We start from the raw sequence: 23,267 nt of genomic DNA, 5'->3' as shown, positions 1-23,267 counted from the left end.
TTGTCTCTGCTGACAGTTCCCACGCTGGCTCCGAAACGTGCAGCGACTCCGCCCGCGTTTCGTCGAGGGGAGTTAATCGAGCGCACACTTGTCCGAACAACCCCGGAGCGGTGACAGGCAGCCCAGCTAGCCTGCTAACAGGTAAAGGCACACGTCTAGTTGGGTGATGGCGGAGAACAGCGGCAGCATCAACGTCAATCCGGGCAACCTGCCTCCGGGAGATCCGCAGCTCATCGCTATGATCGTGGAGCACCTGAAGAACCGGGGGCTGTTTGATGAATTCCGTCGGGACTGTTTAGCCGACGTCGACACGAAGGTATCCAGTTGTGCTCAAGCGGTTGCTTTGTTATAACTTTAGTGAGTCTGGGGGGGAAAAAAACCCAAAAACAAGACAAGACATGGAACAGCATGTGAAAATATAGCCTTGTTTGCTCATTCTCTCCGTGTTCTGACTGATCCGACCCAGCCCGCCTACCAGAACCTGCGGCAGAAAGTTGACAACTTTGTGTCTTCGCACCTGAGCTCGCAGGACTGGAAGCCGTCCATCAACAAGAACCAGATGAGGAACGGACTCAGACAAAGTGTCGTTCAGTGAGTTTTGCTCCCCGTGCATGATATTATCAGCCATCTGCAGAAACAAACACTCACTGTCTCTGGGGGGGGGGGGGGGGGGGGGGGGGGGGGGGGGCGTTGTGCACAAACCTGGTGCACAACGCTGGGTCATGTGGTGTCGTCCAAGACTCTAACATCTGCTAATTAAGTTTAGTTACAACGTATGTTCTTTATAATAATGCAATATTTAAAGCTTTTATTTATTTATTTATGGCCAATTTCAACCATTTTTTTTCCATAAACTTACCTCTTCCAGGTACAGATTATTATATATATAATATATATACACACTGTGGCTTGATGGGTTGAGTAGTCCTCTGGCAATCAGAAGGTTGTGGGTTCGATTCCACCTTGCCACATGTCGATGTGCAAGGGGAAGCACATCGACATCATATATATATATATATATATATATATATATATATTACACACACAAAGTTTTGATATTGTTTTTTTTTTTTTTGCTTTATGGGAAAGTTGAACTGTCTCACAAAAACGCTTGGGTGTCTTTGTAATGTATTATTTTTGCCTTTTTTTCTGTTTACTTTACCTCTTGATCAGATTGATGCGAATGAGAATTAGTTCTCAATCTGCTCACCTGGTTAAATAAAACAAATTAAATATGTAAGCATTGATAGTGATCTTAGACCTTAAATGTAGAGTTATGTAGTTAGGAGGAGGTCAGGAAAGAATTGTAAACAGTACATGCTTTGTTTGCGGCTATAAACGGTGACAGGCTTCAGGATGGCGTAGTTACAGATGCTATGCCATCTTTAAATAAAAGTACATCTCTGGTTTTGAGGGACTAACTTAAAAGGGTTTATTTGTGCCAGGAAAGTGTATTTTGAAAGTAATTGCGTTAAAAAAAATGAGGTAAGAGCGTATTTTTTATTTATTAATTGGTTCATACTTTCAAGGTTTTTAAGTTTTCTGGCTCTGAATTATGATATTTGGCCTTTTTTAAACGAAAACAGTTAAATGACCACAACACTGCAGAGTGCTGGGTATGGGTTGGGGTATAGGTATGGGTTTAGCAGTTGAAAGGAAATAGATATACATATTATCAATCAGGGATGATCAAGTTTAAAAAAAATTGCTGATTCAGATCAACTGATCTATTGAATCATAAATTTCAAAATTAGAACGTAACGCAGTAGCTTTGCTCAGTCAATAAGGCTGCATAAACTTAAGCAATGCTCGCCTTGATGAGAACTTGAAACTAATTATTGCATATAGCTCTTTTCCTGCTCCTTTTATCGATCACCTCACTCTGTCGCTACCGCCTCTCTATATTCTCATGCATCACTATGTGTCTGTGGTTATTTGGTTATTTTCCACATTAGAACATGCTACCATGAAATCTCTGCTCAATGTAATTGCAGCAAGGTGTCAGAACATGTTTGACTATAATCAGACCCATTTCTCTCTTCTTCTTCATTCTTTTTTCTTTTAGATCAGGTATGCTGGAGTCTGGTGTGGACAGAATTATAACTCAGGTCGTGGACCCCAAGATGAACCACACTTTTAGGCCTCAAATAGAGACCGCCATTCATGAATTCCTCTCCTTGGACAGGAAGGAGGAGAGCACCTCAAGTCTGAATCCTGCGCCGTCTGAGCCGACAGAAACACAGGAGCCTCCTAGTGTCTCTGGCCCCAAAACCCCCTGAAGCGGGGCCCTAAAAGCTGCTTCAATATAGAAGGACAGCATCAGTTTAGAAATGGGGTTAAGAAATCTGCCTCTCTGGCTGAAGATGCACATAGTGGATGTTGCTGGTTTTTGACTTTAAAACTCCACTGAAAGGTGCAGCATGGAACCATGGGAGAATTCAGAGACTAGGTCCTTGAGCTTTTCTTGAATAAAAATGGTTTCATAGCCGCACGCAGCTACAGCTTAAAAAGCTGCAGGATTCAAGTGCTTCAGCGCTGCCTTTTTGGATTTTCTGATTTCTTTTTTTTTTTTTTTTTTTTTTTTTTTTCTAGTACGAGCTTTGTTTCTGTGTGATTGCACAAATGTTTGACTGTTGTAAATATTTTCTATTACAGATCTGAGCAACTCAGGCTGTTTGTGCATTAAGGCATTTTCTAGCTGTGCGGGAGCGTTGATGCAGACGAAACGTGTGATTGCTTTTGCTTTTTTGGACATTAAGAATAAACTGAACCGTTTCGAGGTTCTACAGAAGTGGACGTCTGAATCCAAGTTGGCCGTTTTTACATCACGGTGCCTTGTTGCCTTTTGCTGCATGTATTTAGTTTGTAGAGTCGATAAATGTACTGAGATTATGTCCCAATGGATTTGCCTTTTGTTGTTCCACCTACATCCATGTTGGTCCACCATGTGAGGAGGCGTCGTTGGAGTCACAGGTCCAAGATTCGACACCAGACCTCCCTCTCACCGGCTACACCCTGCACCTCCTTTTATACTTGTGCAGCTGCTGGTATTTTATAGTCTATGAGTAGGAAACACTTAATTAAAAATACACTCAGTTCATTTGTCTGAATATCTACCGCTCGGGCTTAGCCGTAACCAGAGAACGTAACTATTTTTTGCACTTGGTGTAAAACATAGTGAGCCTCAAAGATGCTAAACAAATCCCCCAAATTTCACCAATGAGAGTCAAACTTAGTGAAGTGAAATAAGAACTAGATAGATAGATAGATATAAAAGGAATAATGATAACCTGAAACTTGGCATGTGCAAATGTATCCACCCGCTATGCTATAAAGCTCCTAAAAAGTTCTGGCGGAACCAATTGCCTTCAAAAGTCAGGTTTTTAATGAAATGAAGTCCACCTGTGTGCGGTCTAAGTGTCACATGATCTGTCAGTATAAACACCTGTTCCCCAGAGGCGGCAGCGTCACAAAGAAAGAGACATCACACCATGGAGACCTAGAAGCTCTCTAAACAAGCCAGGGACTAAGTTGAGAAGTACAAGTTAGGTTGGGGATATAAAAGAAATCCAAAATGTTGACGTTCCTGGCTCGGAGCACCATCAAATCCACCATCTTCAAATGGAAAGTACGCGGTACCGCAACAAACTGCAAGGTGAGGTCCGCCCGCCAGAACTCACAGGAGAGACTCATTCAGAGAGGCAGCACAGAGACCAAAGGTAACCCTGAAGGAGTTGCAGAGACTGAAGTGTCCATAGGGCTGCAATAAGCTGTATATGTCATAGAGAGTGGCTGAATAAACACCTTTAGTGTTAAAAGTAGAAAGACATGTTTTGAGTTTGACAAAATGCTTGTGGACGACTCCACAAATCTATGGAGGAAGCTCCTCCGATAAGATGAGACTGCAATTGAATTTTTTTTGGCCACAGCACTACATCTGGCGCAAACCCGACACATCCGATCAGCCCGAGAACACCATCCCCACAGTGAAACATGGCGGTGGCAGCATCATGCTGAGGGGGTGATTTTTTTTTTCAGCAGCAGGGACTGGACAACTTGTCCAAGTGGAGGGACATATGGATGAGGCTAAATACAGGGATATTCTTTAGCAAAACTTCTCAGCCTGTGATTTGAGACAGAGGTTCACCCATCCAGCTTGGATATCGCTGTTCCATCCAACATGAAGGAGCTGGAGTAGTTTAGCCTTGAGGAAAGGACAAAAAATCCCAGTGGCAGGCTCAAAGAGGCAAGCCATTTTGACTCCTGGTTGTGAGGCAGCAAAACACAAAAGATACCAAGGGGGGGGTGTGACATACATTTTTATTCAATCTTTTTTTTTTTAACCGTGCAGATTTCCAGCTAAGTATTACATAAAAGGTTGTACATGGTATAGTACTATAGAAATACAAAGTAACATCATTTAAACAAGATCCAAAACAGCCAAAGATAAAGAACCGTTGTCCATGTTTACACCAGCTGCCAAAATTTCCAAGAACTTGAGAATCATTTGAGAAGCAATGTTTCTAAGCCTCACGTTTTGCATTTAGCTGTCCTATTACATCATGTTTGGCCCAAAACTGACTATTGGTTTCTTTTCTGGCGGTCCCTTTGAAAAATAATCTTACATCTTATCCTTTTCCAGATTTCTTTCACTTTACAGCCAAACACTTCAGTATATGTTGTGTGACAAGCCAACAGAACTCTGGGATTCTGGTTTCCCTGGTGTCTGCCTCAACACTCTGGGGTCGAGTCTTTGGCTCCTCACATCCACAATTGAGCATATTTCTTGTGGATAAACTTTATTTAATAAACCATAGGCTCACAAACACTGAAAGGTGCTTGGATCCAGGTGCTTACAGATACACGTCTAAACAGATAAACCCTATAATTAGCTTTGGCTGCCACTAAATATATCTTGTATTAAATAATGCTGCATATTGTTCAGTGACGTTATCAAGACTTTGGTTGTTTGTAGCTGTAATATGTTTTTGGTTGATTTTGCTGTTGTTTTTATATCTCTTTCTGCAGGTGTAGAAGCAGACTCCAAGAATGTTACCTTCTACTCTCTTTTTCCTCTGCTCTATTTCTGTCACATTTTCTCCCTTTTATCGTTTTGCCTCATCTTTTCTATTGCTTTCTTTCTCTTTTACCTTTCTGTTTCTGTGTACATTGAACTTGAAATAAACACAAATTATATATATATATATATATATATATATATTTTTTTTTTTTACATAATATCAAGCGGAGCACAATCTGTCTGGATGATCTGATTGAAATTTACTTTGTAAAGTGCCTTGAGATGACGTGTTGTGAATTGCCGCTATACAAGTAAAATTTAATTGAATTATAGTGAAAGCAGTAATGCCCCACTTGTGAAAGTAAATCTGTTGGGCTCTTTTTGGCATTAAGACAGCAATTTTTAGTGCTACACTGCCAGACAGGACACATTAAAAAAAAAATGATATCCCAAAAATAAGCCATTTGTTTCCCTGAAGTCACACGGAGTGAATCTCTACCAGTCTTGCAAATCTAGAGACACGTTTATTGATCATGCTATGCAAAATTACTCAGTCCAATTGAAGGGAGAGTAACTGTGAACATCATTTTTTTTTTTCTATTCGATTTAGATCTGGACTTTGCCTGGGCCAACAAATAACTGCTTTGATCTTAACCGTTCCAGTGTAGCTCTGGTTCAGGGTCATTCTCCTCCACCCCAGTCTAAGGTCTTTTCCAGCCGTTAACAGAGTATCTTCATTTATTTTACTTTGTATATTGCCTTATATTTTATTTCACCCATCTATCCACCAACTCTGACCAGTTTTTCTGCCACCCCTATGTTTTATTGAGTGCATCATGGTTAAGTTTTAGTTTTCTTCCATATTCTGAGTATTTTTTTTATGTTGGCCAAAATTACCAATATTGTTCTCATCTCAACGGCAATCCTCCTCCTTCAACATGTTTTCAGTGTCCCCGTCACGGTTTGGTACGAACTGCCAAAATCACTTCTTATTGCTTTCTTTCAACAATGGCTTTTTTCTTGCTACTCTTCAGTAAACACCACATTTGTTGGGTCCAAAATGAATAGTTTTCATGTCAACAGGTTCTCTCAAATGAGCTGTGGAACTCTGCAGCTCCTCCACAGATACCCTGGGCCTCTTAGCTGCTTCTGTGATCAATACTTTCCATTCCTGTTGGGTCAGTTTAGTGGACTGGCATGTCTTGGTAGGTTTACAGCTGTGGTATATTTTTCCAATTTTTTATTATTATGAAAAATGCTCCATTAGATGTTTAGGGCTTGGTATTTATACTAAGATTAAATTACACACAGGTGGACTATATGTGCCAGTTAGCTAACTTCAGAAGACAATTGGCTACACCTAATTTCACTCAATAGCATCTGAGTAAAGGGGGACAGAATAAAAACACACAGCAACTATTTTAGATCTTAATTTGTAAATCCTTTTGTAAACCTCTTTCTTCTCCACTTGCCAATTATGTGCTGCTTTATGTTGGTTTATGTGATGAAATTGCTATAAAATACATTGAAGTGTGTTGCCGTGACCACATGAAACTTCCAAAGGCCATAAACACATTTGTAAGGCGACGTAAATATATACACATTTATATATGTATATGCATATACATATGATATACAATGATATTGCTCATTTTACATGTTACGACTGTGAAATATGAAAACTGTGACATCCACTCTGACATTCTAATGGATTTAAACAAAATGTGTTGAAGCTTTATCCTCTAAAAGAACAAATGAGTGATATAATTCTAACTTAGTGAGAGTCATATTTATGGAAACATTTATTTGCAATATCTGTTTTGCAATATGCTAATGATATTCCAAACAGATATATATATATATATATATATATATATATATATATATATATATATATATATATATATATATATATATATATATATATATATATATATATATATATATATATATATATATATATATATATATACGATCATAAAGCAATATGCAAATCTCCCTCTTTAGATTAATCACCACAAAGCAGACGCTTGTGTTACTTGTGCTGGTCGAGCGTCTGCACAACTATACAGAGGATTGGGGTTGAATGGTGCTCATTATTATTGTGAGCATGTGAGATGACAGGAAGGCCACACATGTCCACTGTTTGCAGTGTCTCCCTGCATTAGTACACTACTTCACGGTGTGTGTTCAGTGAAAGGTCGTTGAAAGGTTGTTTGATTGAAGCTGCGGAGTGTTGTTTTGAAGAAGGAAGAGATGGAACAAGCAAGATGATTGCAAAAAAAAATTGTTTTTCCCCGGGCCCCTGAATGAACACAGACATAAACATTGCCTGTCCCCCAACCTTGACCTCTCACTGCAACAGACAGATACAAACATGCACACATATGTTTGTCCTTGGACCACATTTACTGAAGATGGTGTAGCAGAAGAGTAAGATGAGGTATTTGTTTGGCTTTCATAGCTGACATGGGTTGGTGATAAGTCACTTCTCTGAAAGCCAGAGGTCAGGGCTGGAAAAAGGAAAAACAGAAAACATCACATTTCAAAATATATATATATTTACATAAGGCCCAAAAGAGACAAAGCAAGACTATCAATCCAATGTCAAAAATAACAAATTCGCAGTCATAATTTGTTGATCATTTTTAAGTTGGGACTGTTCTCCTGTATTCGTTGAAGAGAATGCAGATTTCCACAATAACGGTTGCTATAAGGTAACAGAAATGTTCAATATGAATGTTCTGCTAACATAACCTAGATCTTCTGCATAAAACAGTGTTATTAAAATGTGAGGCGCTGTGTTTATTATAGACCATATTCCTCTCTGCCCAGGGTGGCATAACCTGTGGGGAGCTCCATTAGCTCTCAAAAAACAGGTATGTCAGTACTCAAAATAAAAGTTGTCTGAACTCCAGAATAAAAAAAAAAAATTGCATAACATGGCATATATTTGTCTAATTAAAGCAGGAAAGCAAAAACGATTCCTACTTCTGCTGAAACTCCTGCTATTAATGGAGTTATAGCAGGAGTTAACAAGCTGGTCTTGGCTAGTTTAATCAGACTATCTGCTCAGCTCTGTTATAGCCTGCTTCACAAAAGAGTGTTACCTTAATAAGAGTGCTTGAATTTTAAAACCAAAGCCAAATTATATAGTGACCGTGAGCTTACTCTTTTGGAATGGGAGACATGGCTCTCTGCCCAGGGTAGCATGACATGTGGGACTCCATTAGCGCTCAACAAATAGCTATGTCATTTGCACTATTAACTCTATTTATTAGCTATTAGTGTTTTTTAAAGGTTCATGACCAAAGCTGTGAAAGGATATCAAAATAGTGTCTGTTTATGTTTTGCTCCCTGCAGGGACCACCAATCAAAACTCAGCGTAGTTAAAGTTAGCAGGATTCCCGTTGGGAGCCCCAGATGCTGCTAGCTGCCTTCACCGAGGAGGACGTTGGAGCAGATTGACAACCCTAACCCTAATTTCAAGGGTGTAATTTACATTTCTCTATTTAAAACGTTTACCTAAGTCTGCTCCTCACAGCCAATCGAAATCAATAGGTTCATGCTTCAGACTGGTAGTTTAAAACAGCAGCCTTCGTCACTCAAGCCTCTTTCGCAAAACATTCCTGTCATAAATCTGCAAAAACGAGCCACCGCTGAGCTCCCGCCGATCCTTCATAAATAATAAGTTTAGACAACATCATCCCGCGCAGCTGTGAGTTTAGTGAAGAAAAATATAGCGGGCAGCGCAGGACCACCGGAGCATCAGCGTCAGAACTAAGGATAAAATCTGCTTTAAGAGTCTTCACTTGTGGTTCTTATCAAAATTAGCGTTGATCAGTGAAGTGATCGCGGTTTTGGATGAGTAAATGCTTTCAGACTTCAGTCATAAATCTCACTTTACTCTGCTTATCTGAGATGATTTTTTGACTGATCTTGGTGTCAGCGGTTCTTCCACCTGACTGGTCACTATTCATCACTTTACCTGACCCGCGGAGCCAGCCGATGCGGGCCTGGGGAATACCTCGCTTGGTGAGTCAGGGGTGGAACAGGGGCGGGCTGACTTTCACCCTCCTTTAACGCAAACACATGGAGATGGCAGAAAAAGCCTTAAGGTTGTTTGGTGAAAGGATCTTCGAGTAAACAGCTGTGAAATGTCTCGACGACTGGTAGACAATCGCGGAGACGTTTATCTGTACAGGGATAAAATTATGGGACAGGATTTTTTCCAGCGAACACAAAGTCACAACACCTGTTGCTTTATGCGTTGATTATCAGTTTTATCTGTCAAACAGTGAGCAATGTGGTCACCATGTTACTTGGATACTGCTGCAGCATACTGGAGCTTTTTGCAATGCTTATTTCCTTTCACAACTTGCCGGGTCTCTTGCACAATGTGGCATTTGTACTAAAATAGCCCAAATCAATCTGTTTCACTATCAAACTGTGGTTCTGGAGTTGATAGATCGTACTTTTAACACTACTTTTGATTCTCTTCAAACAGTGTCAGGCTGCTGATTTGGTTGGGGGCTGTAGATGGTTTGGTGTGCTTGCATCAGACCTGTTCATCATGACTGAGATAATTTGATTAATGCTCAGTGAATACACCTATATATCAAAATGGCATGGCTTGTGCTGCATAAAAACAAATAAAAATAATAAATAAATAATAAATTAACATTTATCTTCGATATCTCCTGTTTTAAATGTCCACAAAGTTTAGTCTTGGGCAAAATCAATGTATTGATTTAATCTATTGAGATCCAGAACTGAAGCCTATTATACATGAATGGGTTAAGAGGCTTCAATGATTTTTATGTGTTTGACATACAAAACATTTTTAGGGATCTGAGGAAAACTTCTTGCGATGTCTGGAGTAATTATTTTGACGAAGAAATACATTTTTGATGTCTGCAATACATATCTTCTATCCATTAAGTGTTGTAAAAGGTCACTAAACAAAAGTTACGAATTTTTAGATATAAACTTAATCCTAAAGATTTTGACATTGTACTCTAATAATTACATTTTAGATATATTTCAGTAATGGTAAAAATACAATATTGACAAACAGAAAAGTGACTGACTGCAGTGTAACTCAATTATATATAACATCGTCCTGCCATAGCTGTGGCTTGCCATATAACGCATTTACCTCTCTGCTGGTCCTACGTTTCTTGTTGCACGTATCCTTCCTGCTCGGAGAGCAGCTGTAAACCTTCACTGAAAGTGGTTTTGAGTGTTTGACCTTCACGCACCCCCACAGTGCGTGATCTCACTGGAAGAATGCTACTTTTGGAGAGTTTGTGATACATTTTCTATTCTGCCTCTCCGTCGTCATCATCATCATCCATGTGGTGCATCAAAGGGCTGATAAGCAAATTAATTGGATACATTTTGCCCACTGCCGTTCCCTCACTGTCTGATAAGACAATAAACTCTCGGCTCCACGTGTGCGGCTGCGCGTTCACAGAGCTGCGCTGTGATTGGTCGAGACGCATGCTCCGTTCAGTCCGGTGAACGCGCGGCGCTCCTGCGGGGTTTATATACCAGCTTTTCCGCTTTCTGTCGCACCAAACTGACCACACTCCTACAAGCAAAACTAGCTGGACAATAAAACAGAATCTCACAAAGCCTTCAGGGGGAATAACCCGATAAAAAAAAAAGATGATGGTAAACGTGTTCGCTGTGATGTTCCTACTGCTGGGCTGCAATCAGCTGCTGGCCATGGAGCTGCATGATCATACCCTGGAGAAACAAGGGAGCCAAGTCAAAAAGCGCCTCTCCCTGCAGAGCACAGGTGAGTTCAACCCGCAAAGTTATATTTTAGGGAAAATTTTCACACTTGCGTCTGACATTAGGAAGGTGCTTCCTCATGAGTGCAGTATACTCATTGTTATAGCTTGTTATAGCCTGCTGAGTGTTAATGCTCAGCAGCCAGGGATATGAAAGCATAGACTTGCTGAGCTTTCAATTACTCCATCCAAGCTCATGTCTCCTTAACCCCCAAACTGGTTACATTTTAACTAAGACCCCAACAACAGATGGACACAGCAGAAAGAAAAGGAAAAAGCATTTTAAGAAAGTATTTTTCTTTAAAGATTGCACCTTTAAAACAAGAAACTGAAAAGGTGGAAGCTGTTTATCCACCTCTTGTCTGTGGTGCTGAAAGTGAAATTAGCTGCTATCGGTACATTTTGCTGTTTATCACGTCTGACAGAAAACTAGTCAGAGTTTCTACAGAGTGCCAAGAATCGTTTATAAAAAAAAAAATAATAATCTTTGACCCTCCAAATGCTGATTTCTGAGCTCTAGTGGTGGCTAGTGATAGAACATTTGGGGGTGAACTTAAATCCATCCGTGGCCACTGGATTTTGAATCACACATAAAGTGTTGTTTGGCCACAGGTACCGAAAGTTGCGCTCCCAGGAGACTCTTTAAAGGAGCTATAAGTGAGATATTTACTGTAGAATCAACCCAAATCATTCTCATCCCAGGTGACAACCTGGGATGGAAGTAACATTCTCAATAAACAATTGGTCTTCGTAAGAGAAGCGGACCAGAAATAGAAAAAAATACAACACCATATACCTGTCCTGTGTGAGTAAAAATTCAATGGCGCCTCAAACCAACTTTGGACCGTTTAGTAAATGGCCAATCTCAGTGAAAGGCACTGTTTATGTGTTGTTCCAATTTTAACCACTAGGTGTCAATATTACTTATTGTTCCTTTAAAGGAGCTATAAGTAACACTGACACCTTGCGGCTCAAATCAGTACAACAGCTTGCCAATCACTACAATCCGTGTTTAAACGGTGTGTTGGTGTTGTGAATTTTTACTTACACGGGACAGGTATATGATGTTGTATTCTGCTCTATTTCTGGTCCACTTCTCTTTCTGGAGTCCATGTTAGCAGGGTGTTGCTCTTTTGCCAAGATAAAATACCAAATGCTGGGCTCTGATTTGGGAGCCCTAGGAAATTTCATGTGATTGGCTCAGGTACCAGGAAGTAAATACGGCCTACACTCTGAATCAAAGTTGTTCCGCACCGTACTCTAGGTTTGAAAGGAGAAAAACTTGACGAAAACATTGTTTATGGAGAGGACTAATGTTTTATAGGGAATGTTACTTCCATCCCGGGTGACAATTGAGAAGTATTTCGGTTGATTTTACAGTAAAATTATCTCACTTATCACTCCTTTAAGTAACCAATTAGAGAGTGGCATGAACTCACATGGAAGCCAAAAGGTTACAAGCATACAAATGCACTCATTTTGTCTCAGCATTAAAACATTAAAATGAGAAGGCCTACACAAAAAAATTATTAAATAAATAAATAAAAAACACAAATAAAACTATAATGTAATGAGAAAAAAATCAAGTCAGACACATTTTAGATTTTTAGATACTATTTTTAATTTATGTTCACTGTTTCTACACCTTTTTCTTGCAATTTTGATGGTGGGAGGCACCTGAACACTCCCTATGGATAAATTTCCACTGTTGAGCTTATGTGTTTCAATTTGACTGATTATTCGACATGGAGTAAAACAGACCTGCTTGAAAAACTAATGTTTGTGCTGCAAAGCAAAAAGACAGAGTTAAGTGCAGGTCAAGAAATAATTCCTCTTAATTTTAATCAGAATTAACCCAAATAATTCATAATTTTGCATTTTTGTGCGTGTGTGTGTGTTTTTTTTTTCCACGCCTCACTTTTATGGTATGAAATAAAATTGTCTGTACCTGCCCATTTTAGGTGATCTATAATGATCTTCCAGTCTACAACATGGTAAGGTACCAATGTGACATAAAACTGCTGTACAAGTAGTGTCACAGTCATAAGTGGAGGAACACACAATTGGATTAAAGGTGTGATTGTGGTATGATTGTCTAACATTGTGATGGCAATGTCAGTTGCTAATAATCCATATGTTTCCCTCTCCTCTGTTTTTACACACTATCTTAATGTCACCACCTATCCCTGGGTACTTTAGCATCACCGTCACTAAAATCCATATTTGTTCAGGGCATCAAAGGCAGTTAAAGTCCATCCCAATGGCCAAATATATTACTAGCATGCAGAGTATGCAGGACACTTGAAATATATTAACCTACCCAGTATTGCATTCAAGCAGTGCAGTGTTGCTGCTACCAGAGGTGGCTACTCTTGTAAAAGTAAAAAGTAGTTAGCTAAGAAATTGCTCAAGTAAGAGTAAAAAAGGTATCCAGTAAGAAGGCAAAGATATAAGGTTATGTGCAAATTCTGGCATTTTAAAGTAAAAAATAAAAATAAAATAACATAATTGTAAAATAACCAATTCAGGCAGAAGAAACTTTTCTAAACCATTTTTTCAACATTAAATTTGGAACATGTAATTTCTTTCTCTTACTATCTATCTATCTATCTATCATATATATATATATATATATATATATATATATATATATATATATCTATATCCACTGTTTACTGTGGGTTCATTTGACCTCCAAATGGAAAATAACATTAAAATAACAAAAGGTTGTGTACAAATAAGAAGTCTCGCTTTAACATAAACTCCAGTCTTTTGTCTCTCTGGTGCATTTTTTGGTTACAAGTATGTTCTTTATTCATGAAGTTACTTGCAATACATAGAGTAGCTAGAAATTTTACTCAAGTAAAAGTAGCGATACTTTGAGTCATAACATGCTCAAAAAGTTACTCAAATGTAACTAGTTACTACCCACCTCCGGTTGCAACGTTGCAAACATGTATTTTGCGATGATAATTATAGATTCTGCAACTGTAGTCGTATATTTTTCAACTATCTTCCCAACATCTGATTTCAATGAAAACCCAGAGATGTTCAACTTCAGTGTCTTGCATGTTTCAGATGCTTTTTATCTGACTCCAACCAGCTAATTTAAATGGCTGAATTAGCTCCGGAGCTCATAGAGTTCTGCAGGAACCTGCCGAGGATGTTTGAACCCATGACCGGCCTTGTGGACGGCCTTCGCACATCCTTTCCGGTAGCTTCAGAAAGCTGGCGCTGCTCATCTCACTCTGTCTTTTCTGTGTCCCCAAGCCGAAATTCAGAGCTGCCTGGTGAGTTCAGGCGACGTCGGCTGTGGGATGTTTCAGTGCTTCACCAATAACTCCTGTGAGATCCAGGGCCTTCACCACATATGCCTGACTCTGCTGCACAACGCGGGACGCTACGACTCCCAGGTGGGAATCTGACTGAGCTCATGTCCCGCTCTCACACACATAAGTAAAAGTAATCCGCTCGCCATCCCAGCCCTCCGCAGTCAGACGGACTAAAACGAAGTCCACTGGGGACTTCAGGCAGGGGTTTAGAGAAAGCAGATCTGGATACAAGTTTTTATTTCATTTAATCCCATCAGTCATGAAGGTCGTTTGAGAGGAATGTTGGTAGTATATGGAGCAGGGTATGGCTACGGACGGTAGCATTGGTTACAGAACAATCTGAGAGGGCATCTGAAACGGGAGAAGGAACAGCATGTCCACTATACTAGAATAGAAATGTACAAGAAAGTGAAGCAAGTTCTTCTTCTCCTCGGGGTGACGTCGAGTAGTAGAGGACGTTTATGCGTGTGTTCTTCTTCAGATGCTGCGTGCAAACTGATTGCTGGGAAAGATCTGTAAATACCAGCATTTCTGCATTAATCGCCCGCGCGTTTCTTTTAAACTCCATCCAGTTCTGCGATCCGATTAAGTTGCGCGCAAACAGCTAGATGTTTGTAGAAGTCTGCCGTGAACGCACTCGGGTTTTGTCAGAAATACAGACTTCTCCTGAAGCTAGTTGGAGTTAGGTGCTGCAGTAAAGGTGTGAAACGCGAACCAGAAGAAAATGTGTATAAAAAAAAAAAAAAAAAAACGTTGCACAAGAAGTAAGGAGATTTGTTTTTTGGTTGCTTATTTCTTTGTTGAAATGATAACGTTCGGTAATAAATCTTATAAAGCTCGACTTCATGTTCAGTCCCGTTAAATGGTGCCACGTTTGTCAGGATAACGCATTGGTGTGTGGAGCAGCAGCTTTAAAGATGTGGGTCTCTTTTTTTTTTATTTTATTCTTTTTTTTCCCCCAGTGTCCTGTCTAGCAATGTGGCAATAAGAATTGATATCTCAATGCCAAATAGAGCTCGACAGATTTTTGCTTTCACAAGTGGAGCAAACAGCTTTTGCCATAGTGCTCCTCTTGATTTATGCATGTAAATAGCTTTATTGTGATTCCTGCAGGGAGAATTTCAAATTATATGGACACCACAATGGGAGAAGTAGGAGAGTAAAGGAAGAACAAGAAGAGTAAAGAAAAGAAAGAGAAGAGGTGAAAGAAAGAAGAGATAAAAGGGAGAGAATGATAAAACGTCCTCTGTCTGCTCCATCACCTGGAAAGAGAGATGCAAAAAGAACAGCACAACCAACAGACATAAAGCAACAGATACAATTGAGTAACACCTTGATGCCATTGCTAAATCATATGTATTATTATTTATAAAAAAATAAAAATGTGGGTCTCACCCATGAAGACTGTTATTATGCTATAGACCCGTTTTGTGTCACTTATTGGATTGGAACATCTGAGGAAACAACACCCATCGGCAGTTTTACTCTTTTATTAATTGAATCAAATGGGGGATTCAGCTGTGCATGCCATACACAACCACAACCTCCTGGTACCTCCTTCCCATGCCGGTCACCAGGCTGGACCTCCATTGCTGTGGGATGGCATCCAATTCTTCAACCACTGTCAGCCGATCTGGATGCGCCGGTCACTCTGGCATCAACAGCCCTCCCAAGCAGAACCCACAAGCATCCAGTAGGGCTGAGGTCAGGACTGCAGGCGCCCTTCCTATCCTCCCCACTCCTTCACTCTGAGGAGGAGACAGCTCTGCCTCCTAGAGCGGACATAATGGATGCCACTGGCTACAGGACATCGCTCTGCAGTGAGCTTGCCTCCAGTGAAGCTTTTCCATAGAGGCACTTTATACCACGACACTGCCTCCACCAAGAGCTGTTTAACATTGGCGGGATTTGGAAAGATTTTTCATAGATTTAACTAGAGCTGTGCATAAAAATCGATACAAAGATTAATATCGATTTTTTTAAAAATGATTTAAAACCGATATTCTGGCTTTCAATATCGATATACCTCCCAACACCTAGGGGGCGCTATTGCAGCCTAACCTTCATCCCTAAAATCAGACGTTTGGGCACGTTTTTGGTTTCTGTGATACATTAAATGCATTGAACCAAATGCACTTTGTTTTCCTGTTAATATATCAGTGTTCAATAAATTGAACATAAATATAATATTTGGCTGGTTTTGTTGATTGAATGACTTTGAGCATTTGAAAGTAATAAATATCGATATTGGAGTCAAATCAAATCAAGGTGAGCTATATCGAGAATCGTATTGTATCGGCTAATCCTAGATGATACCCAGCCCTAGATTTAACCAACAAATGCATTTTTTTTTCTTACAGATGTGGCATCATTTCAGGGCTTTTAAGGTGGAATTTACACGCGTTGAGTCAGTATAACATTCAGTGACAGGAACCATTGTTGCCGCCATGACTCAATCGACCGCACGCTGCTGCTCCTACTTTTTGCGTATATCTTAATGTATCTTATCTACACGTCGCCCTCTTTTATCTCCCTTCCCATGGCAGGGTAAATCCTACGTGAAGGACGCACTCCGCTGCATGGCGTTGGGACTGCGGCAGCGTTTCAGCTGCGTGAGCCGGCGGTGCTCTGCGGTGAAAGAGATGGTGTTGTCGCTCCAGCGAGAGTGCTACTCCAAACACAACCTCTGCCTCGCCGTGCAGGATCACCTGGACACCATGGGGAACCTGGTCCAGTTCCAGCTCATGTTTCCTGCAGGGTGAGGAAGGCACGCTCGTACAAAGAGTCAAAGCATGCGGGGCAGTTATCTAAAATGATAAATGGCATCAAATTGAATGAATTCTGACTGCACATTGTACCATGAGTACTTATGTTATCTCACGGTGGCAACATAAGAGCAGGCACATCATGGCTCTTATATTAATTTGTCTTTGTTATATTAATAATAATCTTATATGATATGGCTCTTTTATTCATAAAAAAAAAGCCTGGCTCCTTGATACAGCAGCAGACAGTGAGCTGTGTGTGTTTTATAATGAATGCAAATCTCTGGTTTCACCTGTTTCAACATGACAACATGGTAAAGCTCTCCTGACTAGCCCTTTAATAATTAACTCCTGCTCCACTTTGCTTTCAAAGTTTAAACCCGGACCTGGTTGTAAACCATTACTAATTAATTTAATTAATTAGTCTTTCCACCAGCTGCTTTTATCCTTTCATTCATAGAACTTTCCTGCCATCCTTTTTTAGCCACGGTCCCAAATGCTTACTTGGTGAAAATGATTGGCTACTTAACGGGATATTTTTACTCATTGGGGTTCTAGACCAAATTTAGCAGGGGGGCCAGGGTGGGGCCAGTGTTTTTTCACAGGGGCACAAAACAAAAGATTGGGGGGGGGGGCGTAACAGGTCAACATTTCATCATTTAATATATTAAGTAAGCCAAAGAGCCAATTGTGGCTCTGTAACTGCAGGTTGCAGACCCTTGATCTTTTCTGAATACAGCGGGAGCTTAATGTGAAACAGCTTAACTTTTAATTATTGTTATTTTTTTATGTTTATTTTTTTTATTATTTTAATATTGGGTAAAAACATAAATTAAAAAAATACAACTGATCCAAATGACCAGTCACAGTATCTCTGTCAGCATTTATCATCCTAAGAAATTTAATATCATGTTTTTAGTACAGGGGCCCTGGCCCCTGTTGGCCCCTGTCTAGAACCGCCCCTGTTTTTACTTCACAAGCATTGCAACCTTCTTTCGACTGCCTGCGACTGACCGCGCTGTGGATGAATTCCCAACAGGCCGTACGTGGAACTGATGAACTTCCTGTTGAAGTGCGGAGACGACATCAGGACCTGGGTCGGACGCCGACTGCGGGGGCAGTGTGAGCAGCACTGGGGGTCGCTCTGCGGCACCTTCACAAAAATCTGCCCCCTCAGCCAGCCCGATGTTCCGGGGCCTCCGGCCGGTCCCCCGCCCTCTGTCCCTGGACCCGTCACCCCCACAGGCCCCCTGCAGCAGCCAACCAGAGAGGTGGAACTAGAGGACGTGACCCGGGACAGGCTGATGGACAATGCCACCAAATCTGATCTCTCGGTATCCTGAACTTTCTTGCGTCGAATGTGTTACACAGGGTACACGAACATTAAGCACTTATATTTACCGGTAGAACATGTAAAAGATGTAGTGCTAGGAGAGCTTTCTGTCTACTGTTGCCAGTGAAAGTAATGCGGCAATATTTATTCAGCGTGTGGGTGTTTTTGTTTCGTGTAGATTTATATTTTCGTCTCGACACGTACAGGATGAAAAGCCACCAATCTACCTCACATCGATGACATTTCGTCAGAGTGGCGCTCTTACGACACGTTAGCACAGTGAAAAGCTTGTTTTCAGCTCATGTGTGGCTGATAAGAATTCAACATTTTTAAGTCTGTTTTTGGTGTTTTTGGATTGTCATATTATTAAGCTTCAACAATCAGCAGTGATGAGATGTTTTTTTTTTCTCATGAACATTACATTTACGTTAATCCTACAAACTTTCTCAAGCACTCGTATCTTTTTTTTTTTCAATTGTTTTGCTCAGGCCATTTGCTTTATTTCTGCAATAGATTCACAAAGCAGATGGCTCCAAATACACGTAGATGCAAAGATGCCCAGAAGGTCCAGCAGTCTGGAGCAATTTGCAGCGGTTTTTGCGTCAGTCGGAGTTGTCTGGCATGGTGGTGCAGAAGTGTTATGAGATCCATAAACAATGTTTTATTTTCTATTAAGCTACCCGAGGACTCAAAACTTTAAAAACAACATCTGACTGGAGGAATCCTGTCAGAACGGTGTTTCCACATGTTGCACTTGTTGAAATAATAAATCCCCAATCACAAACTTTGGATTCCTTATTTTTAATAAAACAACCACAGGATTTAAAAACAATTTCAATAAAAAAGAGATTTTTTTTGCAAAAAAAAAAAAACAAATATCAGGCAGACCTCACTGAAAGTGAATTAAATCTACGTTCTCCAGGCTGTGTTTGGCAAAGCCAGCAGAGTAGTAAGTCACTTTTCTGTCAACATTTTCTTCAACTGCTCTAAAGTTCTCCATCAGCTTTCAGCAAAAGTGTGTGTGTGTGTGTGTGTGTGTGTGTGTGCAATGCAAACAGTTGACACTTTTGAGAAAGCCAGTATTGCCGATGACTGTGATTTACATAAATCTAAAAGAATATGGCCAAACTTTCACCTAAACACTTGTAATTTATCGGTGGGGAAATTAAGAAATAACTAGAAAATATAATCCCTTTAACATTTTAAGCAATTGATGTCACCGTATTAATACCGTAGCTCCCAAAAGCACGCGGTTAATCTCAGATTTATTAATACCGCCAGCAGATTTAAATTTAGGATTCCTTTCATTCAGCCAAGAAGTTTATGATGGGGAAAAAGGCTTTGTTGACATTAAAGCAATTAAACCATTCTTATAATTGCTGAGGTTTTGGTGTTTAAGGTGATATTTTTAACCAAGTGATCATTTGCAACAAGATCCAACTCTCTGAGCTTAATATAACTTCCCTTGAGGAAAAAAAACGGGTTTATGAAAAAAATTATTACTTTAAATCTAAATCTTTAAATCTGGGTCTGGATAATTAATGGGATAAACTGTGGCTGTTAAAAAAAAAAAAAAAAAAAAAAAAAAAAAAAAAAAAAAAAACATCAAATATAATCTATAAATCATACAATCCCAGTTTGGAGACAAACCAGACTGAACTGCAGTGGAAAAGGGCAAATAAAAGTATCTCAGTACTTCCTGCTAAAAAGTTCAGACCTTACATTCACCTGATTGGTGCTAAACTAAGATCTCCCTCTCAGTTACTACACTGGAAATCAATGATTGCTTTGCTGATCCAAGAAGTCTTTGAAATATGACACAGACTAGTAACTACTGGGTGGAGACGGTTTGCATATATATATTAAAAAAAAAAAAAAAAAAACCTGCATCCAACTGAAAATAACATATTTTTAAACAGAACTGGTTGGCATTCGTCCGTCGCTTGCAGCGAAATAAAACCGCTCTACCTCAGACTTTGCTCTGCTATCTGAATTATTTGCACAATGCATCACCACCTTGAGTTTTTAACGTTTTGAAGATTTTTAATGAATCGCAGATTCCTCAGACACCTGAAATACTGCGCTCAGTAAGTTGTGCAACTCCACCAACAGTTACACTTCTCTCCAAAAACTCGGGTTCGCACGGATTCAGATTCCTTTGTGTCCGTCGGACTGAAGTCATGAATCGAATTAAACGACAACAACTTCAACAATACAGAGAAGTTTAAGTTAAGTTTCATTTTCAAGTAAATACACAGCGCTGCTCGACAAATGAGAGCAAAGCACTGAGAACTACATTGTAAATAAACTTCGTTCAAACATTAAGCGCTTGACTTTCAGCCCTTTTGCAGACATTCATCAAGCGGATCCTGATGTTTTCAGGACGTGTAAACTTTGATCTGGCATATTTCACGAGGACATTTTTGTTTTAGCACTTTGCCGCCGTGCCTTTTTAATTCCTCTGGCATAGATGTGAAAAACTGGAAAAAGGGGTGAAGCTCCAGGTCCATTTTATAGCTGTAAGAGAATATAAATATTTGTGCAACATGCTTAGATTAACAAATCGCAATACACGATGAAAAACCTTCATGGGTGTTTCTGAGGATGCTTTTAGAAGAACAAAGAGCTAAAGAACGGTGGATCTCCATCCGGAGATCATATTGAGGAGAAGGCTTCTCCACTAACCGAGGAAAAAAGGAAAGCAGGAAAGAAGACGCGTCGTGTGGAGAAACGGCCTTTTTTGGACCAATCAGCCAGAAAACGCGCATCTCTAGATGTCCAAACGTTTATCCCAGTTAGTTCAAACATTATTTCAAGAAAAATCAGGCAGTGTGCAGCTTTAGTCCTCATCTAATCTTGTCATGGGAACTTAAAAGAAAAAACACAGCTGATTTTTGTAAACTAACCAAATGCATATTAAAACAGCTTTTTTTTATTTTTGCCTCCTGTAAACACAAAGTCTTAATGCTGCTTCTGCTCCATGTCTTCCTCATATCTTAAACTCTCCCTGGGAACAGGCCGACGTAGACCCAGCCGGCTCATTAAATGAAGGGGAGGAGGCGTTTCTTGAGGATGTAGAGGACGGTGGCGAAGAAAAGCGCTAAAGCCAAGAAAATGAGCAGCTTGTCTGTGAGTTCCCTGCGGTTGTACTTTAGAATCAGCTTCCTCCCCAGGTGGATGGTTCCCGTCATGCTTTTGAACTCCTCGTTGGTTTCCTGCACCGTTCTAGAGGAGGTGGCTGCAGTAAGGAGAAAAGAAGGAAGGTATTAAGGGTTTTTAACTGGACAACAAAAAAAAAAGCATAAACAAAGTTTGCTGGATACTTTAAAAGTTTCTTTACCCAGAGTCCCAATGGCGTCCTCGCTCTGCTTCACCTGCTCCGACATCATCCGGCTGATGGACATCAGACTCTCCGTGATGCTGCTGCTGCTTTCCACTAAACTTTCTTTGGTCACCTTCCTGACATCAGAACACACACACAGGGCAGAGCGGGGGATCAAACAGCGTTCCAGATGACTTTAACGACACTGTATACACTGCAAAAAGGAAACTAAAAATAAGTCAGATTTTCTTCAAAGGGCTGTATTTGTCCTTTAATTGAGCAGGTAAATATGATGGTTTGCCAATAGAATGAGATTTTTGCACTTAAAATCGGAACAACTCATCTCTATCATCTTATTTCAGGTGCAGTATATCTAATTATCTTATTTCGGGTGTCAAAATGATCACTCCATTGGCAGATAATCATATTTACCCGCTCAAATCAAGGACAAATGCACTAACTTCAAGAAAATTTGACTTATTTTTAGTTCTGTTTTTGCAGTCTTAAAGCACATTTCCTAGAGACATGTAGATTGGCTCAGGAAATAGAAGGAGCTAATTACAGGAAAATCCTGGAAGGAAACCTGTTAGAAGCTGCAAAAACGCGCGTGCAAAATAAAACCCAAATCCCACTCCCCGAGTTTATTTAAACAAAGAAAAAGATAGAATTGAAAGGTTGCGCCAAACCCTCGCAAATGATTTTAGAGAGGCATTAGTCAGTGGCTGCAAATCAAACACACCTCCACAAAAGCAGGAGTTTTGGCAGCTTGCTGCTCTGAGCCACACCGGCGTGCGAGTTAACGCGGCGCTAAAGAGGAAAGGCGTCAGCTGTGAGCTTAGAGATCCCGGGAGCTTAGGAAGCCTCAGCAGAACTTTACTGACCTCTGTCTGGTGCCCAGAGTTTCTCCTCCGTGCAGAAGCTCGTCCTTTCTCCGTGTTGTCTATGGCTAGTTTACAGGCCAAGTTGGCTTTCCTCCAGGCTGTCTGGTTGCTGGAATCCACAAAAGTAACACAGAAAAAAAATTTAGAAACCTGCACTAAACCCTGAGTTTCATTCACCATAAAGCTGCAGTATTTGCACACGCTGTTCCTGCAAATACTTCACATCAGAAGTTCATGCTTTTCTCGCATCGGATTTACGGAGTTCTTAGTTATTTTAGACTATGGAACTCAAAATTAATTCATGCAAGTCAAGAGATAGCATGGTTTGGGGTCCAGCACACCTCAGCATCTGGCGTCGCTGGCTCTCCGTCTCGGCGAGGATGGACAGTCTGTTTGGCTCCGTGTCTTGCTCCTGGGCCATCTGCTCCAGATCCTGGCGGCAGCAAAAACATGGCTTCACATGACTCACCTCCATTGGGTTCAGCAAGTCTCAACACAGCCTGTATGTGGGTAGGAGGGGGGGGGGGGGGGGGGGGGGGTGGGCAAAGACCAGACCTGTATCCTGAGCCTCAGCTTGTTAGTTTCTCTCTTTGACCTGAGAGTTGAACTCGGGTGAGAGGCGGACAGCGGTCCAGGACACGATGATGTCCTGCAGATGAAAAAGACATGATGTACAGTGCAAAAAAAAAAAAAAAAAAAAAAAAGTCGGTAAGAGTAGAAAAGGTCAAAGGATAAATGTTTTAAATGTTTCATTGTATTTACTCATAAAGATTAGATAAAACATCAAGCTCTATTTGCGTTATTAAAGCAAAAAGG

General features: G+C 40.4%; 2 protein-coding genes across 2 annotated transcripts; one reads left to right on the top strand and one right to left on the bottom strand.

Moving 5' to 3' along the window:
• The first annotated feature begins 48 nt into the window (after window positions 1-48).
• LOC105939091 lies at window positions 49-19,093 on the top strand. Its single transcript, XM_036143525.1, has 7 exons — window positions 49-316; window positions 467-591; window positions 2,066-2,276; window positions 10,682-10,823; window positions 14,089-14,231; window positions 16,697-16,908; window positions 17,955-19,093. Exons 1-7 carry the CDS (start codon window positions 167-169, stop codon window positions 18,256-18,258), a joined length of 1,287 nt encoding a protein of 428 aa, XP_035999418.1. The 5' UTR covers window positions 49-166; the 3' UTR covers window positions 18,259-19,093.
• Window positions 19,094-20,123: 1,030 nt separating this feature from the next.
• LOC118564537 (vesicle transport protein SEC20-like) lies at window positions 20,124-23,031 on the bottom strand (the record flags this gene model as incomplete). The annotated part of the gene is given in 6 exon segments (XM_036142941.1): window positions 20,124-21,486; window positions 21,589-21,707; window positions 22,452-22,498; window positions 22,500-22,560; window positions 22,793-22,884; window positions 23,007-23,031. Coding segments are annotated over 6 exon segments (541 nt in total), but the record flags the coding sequence as incomplete, so codon positions are not given.
• Between the last annotated feature and the right edge of the window lie 236 nt (window positions 23,032-23,267).

This window comes from Fundulus heteroclitus, chromosome 11, assembly GCF_011125445.2.
Source record: "Fundulus heteroclitus isolate FHET01 chromosome 11, MU-UCD_Fhet_4.1, whole genome shotgun sequence".
NCBI classification, from domain to species: Eukaryota; Metazoa; Chordata; class Actinopteri; order Cyprinodontiformes; family Fundulidae; genus Fundulus; species Fundulus heteroclitus.
The sequence above is the reverse complement of the archived record's forward strand: the minus strand, read 5'-3'. Positions and strand labels throughout refer to the sequence as shown.

Coding starts and splice junctions, on each gene's coding strand:
- LOC105939091 (XM_036143525.1), top strand. CDS start 167: ATGGCGGAGAACAGCGGCAGCATCAACGTCAATCCGGGCAACCTGCCT. Junction 317..466: donor TAGCCGACGTCGACACGAAG/GTATCCAGTTGT, acceptor GATCCGACCCAG/CCCGCCTACCAGAACCTGCG. Junction 592..2,065: donor CTCAGACAAAGTGTCGTTCA/GTGAGTTTTGCT, acceptor TTTTTCTTTTAG/ATCAGGTATGCTGGAGTCTG.